Consider the following 11,506-nt stretch of genomic DNA (forward strand, 5'->3'; position numbering starts at 1 on the left):
TTTAAGGTGATTTTTTTTTTCCCTCTCTTATTATTTTCGCTCTACTTCCTTTATCAATCAATACTTATTATTGGCCACCTCTGTCTCTCCTTATATCTGTCTAGTTCTACTCGTTTTCTTCTCTCTTTCTCTCCGTCATTTTCCTTCTGTCAAAGAAAGAGAGGAGGATACACACACAGGCGCGCGCACACACACACACACACACACACACACACACACACACACACACACACAATGAAGTCATTCATCTGTCCAATCAAAGAGGCGGAAGCCCAGAGGAAAGTAAACATCCATCTCTCTTTTTCTCTCTCTTCTCTCTATCTGTCTGTCTCTCGTTCACTCCGTGAGTCCGTGAGCATCCATGATTAGTGTGTGTGTGTGTGTGTGTGTGTGTGTGTGTGTGTGTGTGTGTGTGTGTGTGTGTGTGTGGACAGACACATATATCCCATTTCTCTGGTGTCTCTTTAAAAAGAATAGATTGTTATTTTTCTTCTGCTACAAACAAAGGCGCGCACACACACACACACAGTAAAAGAGAGAGAGAGAGGATGTACGTCTGTGACACGATTTATGATGGGCGAGAGGTGTAGGGCAGACAGAAGACAGACAGAAAGAGGGAGGTGGTGGAGAAATAAAGAGACACAGTCGAGAGAGAGAGAGAGAGAGAGAGAGAGAGAGAGAGAGAGAGAGAGAGAGGAGGTGGTGAAGACAGACAGAAAGACAGACGACAGAAAAAGAGAGACAGAAAGAGACAAAAAGAGAGAGAAATAAAGGTGGACAAAAAACAGACAGACAGAATGAGAGACATCAAGACAGAAAGAAAGAAAGAGACAAAAAAAGAAAGAGACAGAAGAGAAAAGGTGAGAAAGATAGACAGAAATAACCGATAGAGAGGATGTGACTTCATTATTTGACCTCAAGTTGGGGGAGGACAGAAGATGAAGGAGGGAGTCAGGGGGAGACGCAGCAGATGGATAGAGAGATGGTAGATTGATGGCGCAATGGATAAAAAAGAGAAGTGGCACTGAAGCAGAAAAAGAGTTGTGCTTTTGAACTGAAATTAAAATACTTTTTTTGGCAAGAAGTGTGTATATATTTCCCCCACAGCTACAAAATAAAGGTGTGTGTAACTATATTAAAGCAACAATGAATGCAAACGTACAATGTCTAGTGTACACGTGAAACTACTTCTGTGAATTGTAAACAATAAAACTAGTGTTGGAATGCGACAGATGATCTTCATATACAAAATGAAGCAATTTGGATATGTGAAGTATAGTGTGCCTAGATTTGATTTATGTTCATGATGATATTTGCATGTTTGTAAGTGGATTATTTTGGACAAAATGCACATTTTATTTAGTTTTTGAAAGTGACAGCAACCCCTATCTTAGTAGACGTTACGTCGGTCCAATATCTGCGTCGGCAGGTCTTAAAACCAAAGGACTAACCAAATTTTTTTTTAATTATACTTTTGAGATGATCACCACACTCAAATTCAAATATTTAAAAATGAAACCTAACACAAGTGGGCCAACATGTAACGGATCCAACGCATCACAAAAACGGAGATAAAATACAAAAAGTCCACATTATAGAAACACATACCAGAAGTTTAAAAAAAGGAGAAATGCCACGTCAACCACATTTTTCATCCATTTATAATTAAAATTGGACGGAAAGAGGAAAATTAGAGAGAATACGCATACAAAAAAAGACAAATAAGATTTAAAAGAAGTAAAAGCAAAATGAAGCTTAAAGTAAATGAAAAACTATATGTAAAAATTCAAAAAAAATAAATGGGGAAAAATCCGATCAGACAAAGAGACAAACTTTAAAATAATACTGTAATTAAATCTTAAGAATGAAACCAAAATTATGAATTAAAAATAAGGTTCAGACATGCAAATTACTGCGCCAATCGTATACTTACAGCCGCAAAGAGAGGGAGAATGGGGGGGGGAAACAGAGAGAAGGGAACTGAATACGAGAACAAAGATATGAATCTAAAGATGATGGAGGATTGGAACTGAAAACCGATAAATGAAGGAGAGGAGGAACAATAACAAAAAAAGAAGAGAGCAAGGAGGAGAAACAGATCAGCCAACTGATGGAGAGATGAAAGAAAAGATGAAAGATTTTAGCTAAAGAGGGTTGACCCCTCGCTCTACCCCTCGTATTGACCGCACCAGGCTTTGATAAACTCTGTGTGTGTGTGTGTGTGTGTGTGTGTGTGTGTGTGTGTGTGTGTGTGTGTGTGTGTGTGTGTGTGTGTGTGTGTGTGTGTGTGTGTGTGACCTCTGCACGTTCTGAGCTAAATCAATCTGTCTAACGTGTTAGAGAGTCCGTGCTTATTCACCGCCATGCCTGTTTGTGTGTGTGTGTGTGTGTGTGTGTGTGTGTGTGTGTGTGTGTGTGTGTGTGTGTGTGTGTGTGTGTCCGACCCTGACCGGCCATCAGAGCCAATGACGGAGTATTGATCAAGGCTCCGTTGCCATAGAAACGGCCATTTGGGAGGACAGACGAGGGTGCGTGTGTGTCAAAGTGGGAAGACTTACTTCAAGGTGGCTCATCAGATCATCGTGTGTGTGTGCCTGTGTGTGTGCGTGTGTGCGTGCGTGCGTGTGTGTGTGTGCGTGTGTGTGTGTGTGTGGTGCGTGCGATACGGGAAACGACAAAAAAAATTCTGGAAAATTTTTTTGAAGAACATTTTCATCGTGCAACAAGGCAGGCCTGCTTGGTTCTTTCGGGGAATGATTGTAAAGATTTATATCCAGTTTCCCTTTTCGAAAGACAACTAGATTACGGCCGCCTGCTGGCATGGAGAGTTTTTTCCTCTCACGTAGGCGTAGAACGTACATGGTAGTTGGCCGACAGCTGTAGTTTTTGTGGTGTGTCCAAGTGCAATTTTTTTTTTTTTTGGCCCAGACGAAGGCGACGTGAGGCGACCCCACAGTAGTTCTTGGCCGTTTGCTTTGTGTGTCAGGGCCTTAGGCCACTTTGGTCAGGACCTCGTGGCGTCTATTTTTTTAAATGGTCCTACGTGCAGGGTGCTTTTTTGTTTTGCTTTTTTTTGGGGGGGCTTTTATGGCCTTTTAATTGATAGGATAGCTTGAAGAAATGGAAAGGGGAGAGAGAATGTGGACGACATGCAGCAAAGGGCCGTGGGTCGGATTCAAACCCGAGCCAACTTTTAGGTGAAATATGGAGGAAGGTTTACATTGAAGTTAGTTGAAAGCCCGGTGCGTCTCAAAGGAACGCTAAAGGGTGCATAGACCTTTTTCACAGCAGACATGTTGATATGTCATACCGGTAGTAGGAAAAGCACAGGTGTATTCACAACCATTACTGATGGCTGCATTCCACTTAGGAGAGGTGGTATTGTGCATGCTGACTCACTGAAATAGCTTACTGGGACACTTGATGGAATTGAGCCATTGTTAAGGTTATCAATTTAGTCAAAATGTCTGCTGTGAAAAAAAGTCCATCAGTGTGTCGTATCAGATACTGAAGGCCACTGACCAAGCTGCCGTGTTTGATGAGTTTTGAGTGACCGCTGGTTGTAGACGCACAGTTTGCATCACTGAGGTTAACCATGAAAGTTATACTCTTTGTACACGTCATAGGTTTACAGATTTATAGTATGTATAAGCATGTATATTGATACAGATATGTTTAACTTTGCTTCTCAGATAAAACCAGATCACAGAGGAAATAACTAATCTAATAGAAACTAGTTGTTTTCTCTGTTTGCTGTGTCTGGTAGGAAATGAAAAGACTTCAGTGGATGGCTGCTTAGCTCTCTCTAAGTGTGATTATGGGTAAGGAGGCCAGGGGGTCAGAGGTCACAGGCTTACCTGTCGTGTAATGATTTCACATCAGAAGGAAGGGTTTGGGTAAAGAAATGAGAGCCAGAGGGGGACAAGCGAATTTGTTTCTATTTAAGGGTTTGAATGCAGTTAGGGTTAAGGGTTAGCACATGAATGTAGGTCGGAGTGTGTGTGTGTGTGTGTGTGTGTGTGTGTGTGTGTGTGTGTGTGTGTGTGTGTGTGTGTGTGTGTGTGTGTGTGTGTGTGTGTAGCCAGGCCTTTGCATCTATGTGCAAGTTTGTAACTGTGTGTACATGCAGCATGTATATGAGTGTGTGTGTGTGTGGGTTACTTGCTCTTTGTTCCTGTGCTCGGTGCAGTAAGGAGAGTGGACCGTTGACGAGGATTAATGCCCAACATATGGCAACCCTACGGGACACACATACATACACACACACACACACACACACACACACACACACACACACACACACGCTGCAGTCATTACTCTGAACAAAGAACTGTAAGGCTAATGAGAAGGCGATATCATGTGTCCTTTGCACGCACGCACACACACACACACACACACACATATATGGCATATATTCACGTGGATACACATACACCTTAATGTTGCTTACACATGGATTGATGCAGATGAACACACACACTCACACACACACACCAGGTACTGTAACATGTATCCATTGTGAGTGTGTGTGTGTGTGTGTGTTTGTGTGAGAGTTGAAAAGGTAGCGGTGTGGTTGTTGATGGAAAGGCTTTAACGTTTGAATGCAAACACCTGTGTGTGTGTGTGTGTGTGTGTGTGTGTGTGTGTGTGTGTGTGTGTGTGTGTGTGTGTGTGTGTGTGTGTGTGTGTGTGTATGTGTGCGTGCGCGTATGCGTGATTGAAGGAGAAGAGAAGGAGAGGTGAAGCAGAGTTCAGAGGAAAAGTGAAGGTTCATGTTTTCATTTCTTCATGCTCCTCTGCCCCTCTCTCTCTCTCTCTCTCAATGTGTGTGTGTGTGTGTGTGTGTGTGTGTGTGTGTGTGTGTGTCTTTTTCTCACGTACACGATCACACCCCAAAACCTTGTCAAGACGTTTTCTCTCCACATCTTTTTACACACTTCCTCTTCTCTCCCGTCTTTGCACCCCTCCCACTGGGATCTGATCGATGTACTCTGATGTTCCTGAAAAGACCAACATCCCCGCTATTATTTGACTCCATTCTATTAGATTATATTCTAGTAATTAGAAGATAGAAGTTGAAAGACACAGTCACAGTTAAAAAAAAAAAAAAAAAAAAAGTGTCTCTTACCCGTAGTGCTCTTTTTCAGTAGATTGTTGTGAGTTGTGTTGGAGATATGGGCCGTAGAGATGTCTCTTTTTCCTCCAATCTAATGGAACTAGATGGCACTCGGCTTGTGGTGCTCAAAGTGCCAAAATAACTTTAGAAAAACTCTCTTGTCTCTTTTCAGAAATCATGACCCATTTATAGATAAGATAAAAGACCTGGTTGTGACCAGTTTCGTATAGGAATTATTTTCTTTCTACCAAACTACACCCGCCAACCCGCATACTCTTGGACGAGAGGTTCGTGCACTTGACACCGTGCGATGTAAACATTTATGGCGTACTCCTCGGCTAAGCTGTAATGTGAGCTAGTTCAGGTGAGCCGGCAGCATCGGTTAAACTAATCTTCTAAAGCTAACTATTTCAGACCAGAATTCTTGGTAACCAACAGAAAATGTATTGACATGTGAATTAATTGCATGAAAAAAATGCTCCCAGTGTGTAAAGGCCTTGACAATGCTTCAAAAATAATCATGTAGTTTAGCTAGCTCAGTTAGCATTACATTAGCTAGGTAAACTAGGTAGCTGGACATGCTAACGTTAGACATACTGGAGTAGAAAAACAAAATGTATTCTGTTTGTTACAGGTTTGCTGTTGCATTTTTGGTTTTGGAAACTTCAATATAGGGGAGTTATTTTATATTATTGTGTTTTTATGTCCCAGTCTGTGTTTTCATTTTGGGTTTCTTGTATTCTACTTTTATTCTATTTTCATCCGGTGAAACTGTGGTGAAGTCTTGTACAGGTTTTAGTTCTTTGGTCCTCTCTCTATCTCACACTCTCTCACACTCTAGGTGTAAATGACTTTGGACGGCCATCTGTTACTTAGCCACCCTGCAGAGAGTTGGCCTGTATGCACACCTCCTGTGTGTGTGTGTGTGTGTGTCTGTGTGTGTCTGTGTGTGGCTTCCTTTATGTTTCATCGCACGTTTGCAGTTACTGTATTCTTCCGTTTGTGTGTGTTTATTTATGCCTACGTGCACATGCATAATACAATAGGTTATTGTGTGTGTGTGTGTGTGTGTGTGTGTGTGTGTGTGTGTGTGAGACAGAAATAGAGAGGGATGCTTGTGTTGTGGATGTGCATTCAGGCTCACTTGCACATGTAGGACATGTATTATTGTGCTTGTGTGAGTGTGAGACACTGTTTTACATCAGTGTTAGCATATTTAGCCCCAGTCAATGCGAATGCCTCCTCTTCTACCCCTGTCTTTTCGTCTTTAAACCCATCATTTGGCAACCTTAAATCTTCCTGCCCGATGCTTCTTCACAGTAAAAGTCTTCAAGCTGCAAATAATCTTGTTTTTAGCAGGGTTGTAGCCAAGATTTTAGAACAACTGAGGTCAGAAGAATAGAAAGTCTCATATATTATATTTGTTAAGTTAGCTGTTCAATCATATTCCCCAATAATAACCCCCTATAATTAGTCACAAATAAGTTTATTATTTTCAGTCAATCTTCTTGGAAATTATTTGTGAATTCTCCACAGAAGGCCCTTTCACCCAGTTCTGAATCATTGATTTATTTGAACTAAAAGTAGGCAAATTCAGTTAAAAAATACTGGAATCGGCCTAAAACATTCCAATTACGCGTAATGTAAACGATCGCTTAAACCTCCACTTTCCCAGAAGTTAGCAACAACCCTGGTTGTTAAAGGGCTTTTATTGTGAAGCAGCTGGATGCTGACTACAAAAGAAAGGTTCATGGTAATTAAAAGCATTTTGATATATACATTTATCTACTGTTGAATTAGGATCAAAGGGTTTTATTAAATTGTATGTCACCATCACAGATTTTTCACAAATCAAATAGTAGTTTCCATATCTTGCATCAGGATCCTTCCTCTTGTTGTCAGAGCGGAACAAGCTGATAAAGATCGGAGCGCCTTTTTCTCGTCTTAAAGTGGGGATATTTTAGGATGTGGCAACTCCCGCTGTTTCAGCTGGTTGTGGTACTTCGAGGTGTGAAAATGTCACAGAGAAAAGATCACTTCATCTCGCCCCGGAGACGCCGACTACAAGAACAATCAGTCGGGTTTCAGTGAACTGTCCTAAAATCAGCCAATCAGGTGTGGTGTATCGTCCCTGTCTTCCAGTATGGCGGCCGGTGAAAGTGAAACTACCGTGCGCTGTGTGTTGTCAGTTTGTGATTTGATTACGTCGGAGCAACCTGCTGGAACGTCCAGCTGTCAGCTTTTGAATGCTGAAAGTGATGCTCGACAGTACACCAGATATTTTCTTATTTTTATAATTAAAATAAAGGTTTTATCATCAAAACACATTATATTAAAAGTGTAAATAATGTAAATATAAATCATCTGTCACTTGATTACTTGCCTCCACTAGCCTGCTTGAAATAAAAACTATAAATGCAAATATTGTTTCTTTTTTTTTTTTTTTTTTTTTTAGTTAACTTGACACACTTTTATGAACAATTGAGAATATCAAACAGAGCCATAATATTCTACAATTTTAAAAATAGATTCAAGAAAACAATACTTGACCATTACAGAAAGGTGACCTGAAAATATTAATGGCAATACACACACAGTGTATAGTTATATGTTGTTGTATTATTGTAAGTTATTGTATAACTTATACTTATTGTATCTGTTTTTTTTTTCCTGTATTCATATGATATTGTAAAGTAGGGGCAGGACTTGATAAGCATTATGCTTCTGCCTGCTCCTTCTCAAACTCCTCCTTTTTTTTTGTTCTTTGATTGAATCGGATTGATTTGTGTATGATTGTGTTTTATCTTTGTGTGTTTTTCCATTTTTTTCCTCTTTAAAAGTATGTTGATTGTTTGAGATGAATAAGAAAACTGAACTTAATGAAATCAAATCCAAGCTGAATATTCAATCAAACGTCAGATACAGACCCAAACGATCCCGCCACCTCTCTGTACTCAGCGCTCTGAATCTAATTCTGTGTCATAGTAATTAATCTTGCTGTCTCTCTTCCTCCCCAACGCCTCCCTCCAGCTCTCGTCCGGGCCGTCCTCCGAAGCGTTGTTCTGGTGCAGGGATCCAGGAAAGCCCCAGGCTGCTCCACCCGGGCCTCCCCGGCCTGCTGTCCCCCAACCTGCTCTCACACACCGGTAAGAGAGGGAGAGTGATAGATGAACGATAGCTTTTCATGTATTTTTCTGCTCTTTCTTTTCTCATCTCATTCCTTCAACTCCTCCTTTTTTGTTTTCTCCATGGATTCATTTATTCACTCGTTTATTTAACTGGGGCAATACATGTTTTCTCCAAAACGTCAACTTGCCAATGATTTAAAGTGGAAAAAAGGGCTGCATTTATCCCATAAATTAATTCATCTTTTAATTGGCTTAATAAAGGAACATTTCATCTTTCGGTTTTGTCAACGCGAGATCTCAGGAACGCCATTGTGGAAATTTCATTACATCTTGAACAAACTTCACAAAGTAGTTTTTGGCCATTACTTTAGCCAGACCTTCCTCCACAGCGCCGCGGAGGAGGGTCAGGCTAGTCCACACGGCATTCCGGGACGGGAGAAAAAACGTGCTCTGGTTTATTGGCAGTTCTTTAAACCAATCACAATCGTCTTGGGCGGCACTAAGCTCCGCACGGAGCCTCTGCAGAATAGCCTCGGGAAGGAACTTGTTTTGGTGGAACGTGTACGTTCAAAAGATGTTTTAGTTGTGCGAGAGAAAACTCAGATTGGACAGATAGTCTAGCTAGCTGTCTGGAGTTACCCTGCAGAGATCTGAGGAGCAGTTAACCATAGTCCTCAGAAATCCACCGCAGTTTAGAATTACAACACAAAGAAAGCGGAAAGTGACGGGACATCCGAAAACGGACATCGAAAAGAGTGACATCCGGCGGAATTTCCGGCGGAATTTCCGTCAGAACGAGAGCAATCGCGGAAGTGGAACATCGTGGATATAGACTACTAGAAGGTAGAGTTGAGACACTGCAGTCATTAAGTCGTTTCCTGTATATCGGTAGTTTAATTGAAAAGAAATATAGACACTTTTTGATCTATTCCCGCACACACCTTGCGCTAAAAATATAAATAGAAGACGACAGGTGCATACGCACCACTTACATGCTGCTCCCTGCCCGGGGTCGCCAGTTTCATTGATTATAGTGGAAGCGTAGTTTTGGAACGTCCGCTCCACGTCCATTACGCGTGCAATGTAGCCGGCCCGTAAGAGTCTACAGCCATGCTAGCAACTCTTTGAGACTGTGCTAAGCTAAACGTTAGCATGCGAACATGCTCACAAAGTAAATGGAAGCACGCCGATGTTTAGTCATTAGGATTCACCCTCAGGACATGCCGTTAAAACATACCAGGCTAAAAATTCAAATATAAAGAACATAATCGAGCACGTTTGCCATCGTCAATAGTTTAGGTCTATGGGGAAAAACCATTGTCATGCTTTCCCGTTTCATCCTTCCTTCTCCTCCTCAACTCTTCATTCCTGTCATCTTTTCTTCTTAAACTCATTGATTCCTTTTTCTTTTCTTCTTCCTCTGAATCTCAAATGTATTCCCCCCATTTTTCCGCTCCTTCATCATTGTTTCATCTCTCCTTATAACACCTCCGTCTCACTGTTTTCTGCATCCCTCTTTTTCCCTCTGCTGCACCTTTCTCCCAGTTTCACTTCTTCCTCTCATCCCTCTTTCCCTCGTCCACCATGTCCTTCCCTTCTTCTGTCCTTTTACTACATTTCCTGTCTTCACTCCTCCCTTGTCTCACGCTTCTTTCCATCCATCCATCCATCCATCTTTGCCTCCACCTTATCCTTCCGTCTCTATCATCCCTTCGTCCTCTCCTACTTTCCATCCACACATTTTCTCTTCGATCCATAAGTGAAAGGAACAGAAGAAAAAAGAGGGATTTTCATTTGCTTTTCGGCACTGAAAGTGTAAATGGATAGAAAGAAAAAGCATTGACAGTGAAAGAGAGAGAAAGGGAGGAAAAAATGGAGAGAGTAGAGGAGGGATGTCGCCAGAGGAGATGATGAAACCTAAAAACGAGCGCCAACGAGAAAGGGAGGGAGCGAAAGATGGTGGGAAGAAGAGAGACAGATTGTCTGGGAGTTGACAGCAAGCAAGTGGAAGGAGGGAAGAAAAGATGAAAGTGAGCGAATGAATGAATGAATGAAGGGAAAGAACTATAGAAAAAAGATGTATATGGAAGAAGAGAAAAAGACCTGCAGAGAAAGAGAGAGAGGCTGAACGAGTGCAGACTGCATGGTGGTGTGATGAATGACACGTCTCTGGGGTCCCACTCCTCCATCTGTCCATCCCTCCCTCCTCTTTCCCTTCCTCCCTCCCTCTTTTCTTCCCTCCTTTCTCGACTCATCTCCCTCCCTACTTCAGTGTTTCCTTTTCTTTTTTTCTTCCCTCTCTTCCTTCCTATTCTTGCCTTCTTTCAACTGTCTATCTCCTTTATTTTTCCTTCTATACTTTGTCATTCCTACTCCTGTACTTCCTCCCTTTTTATTTCCTCCTTCCTTCCTTTCCTCTTTCTGTCCTCTTTCTTTTTCTTCCTCCTTTCTCTCTATCTTCCTTATCTCATTCTCATCTTTTTTCTAGTTCTCAGTTTCTTCATTTTCTCTAATTTCTAGTCCCAACCTTCTTTTCCTCGCTCTTTTCTTTCTTTCTTTTTCCTTGTCTCATCTTCCTTGCCCTTTTACTGTCATCCCTTCAATTCTTCTTTCCCTCTTTTTCATTTTTTTCATTTTTTTCTTCTTTTCTCTCTATGTCCCATTTTATCTTTATCTTTATTTCCTTCCCTTCCTACCTTCCTTCATTTTGACTCTCTCCCTCCTTTCTCTTTTTTTTTCTTCTCTCCTTCCTTGACACATCTTCCTTCCATCTTCCTGCGTCTTCCTGTCATCTCTAAGTCCCTTCCATCTTTCCCTCTACCTTCTTTTTTCCTTCTTTCCCTTCTGTCATTCATTCTCACCCTCCTTTTCTCCTTCACACCTTCCAACCCTAACCCTACTTTCCTCTCCTCCACCCCCTCTTCATCTTTTTTGCTTTCATTTCATCTGTTCCTACCTCCACACTTTTCTGTGTTCCTAGGCTCATTCATCCTTTCTCCTTCCTACATACCTTTTCCTATAACTCCTTTCCTCTCTTTCTTTTCTAACTTCACACATGCAATATTTGCCTCTCTTCTCATCCTCTCTTCCCTCCTTTTCTTCTCTTTCTTCTCTGTTTTTGCCTCCTCCTCATGCTTTCATTTCTAACCTCTCACTTGCCGCCTCACTCCCTCTTCCAACTTCCTCTTCTTCATCCCACCCCTTCCTCTTACTCATCATCTCTTTTTCATCACCACCAACTATCCTTTTTGTTTTCACCTTG

At 41.5% G+C, this 11,506-nt stretch overlaps 1 protein-coding gene across 1 annotated transcript in view; it reads left to right on the plus strand.

Annotated features, from left to right (window-relative positions):
- The window catches only part of LOC114545634 (dachshund homolog 2), a 111,503-nt gene that overhangs the window by 58,265 nt on the left and 41,732 nt on the right, over window positions 1–11,506 (plus strand). Inside the window, exon 4 of the mRNA XM_028564051.1 lies at window positions 8,147–8,262. Coding sequence (XP_028419852.1) covers window positions 8,147–8,262 — 116 coding nt within the window. The remainder of the gene's footprint in view (window positions 1–8,146; window positions 8,263–11,506) is intronic.

Source organism: Perca flavescens, chromosome 19, assembly GCF_004354835.1.
Source record: "Perca flavescens isolate YP-PL-M2 chromosome 19, PFLA_1.0, whole genome shotgun sequence".
NCBI lineage: Eukaryota > Metazoa > Chordata > Actinopteri > Perciformes > Percidae > Perca > Perca flavescens.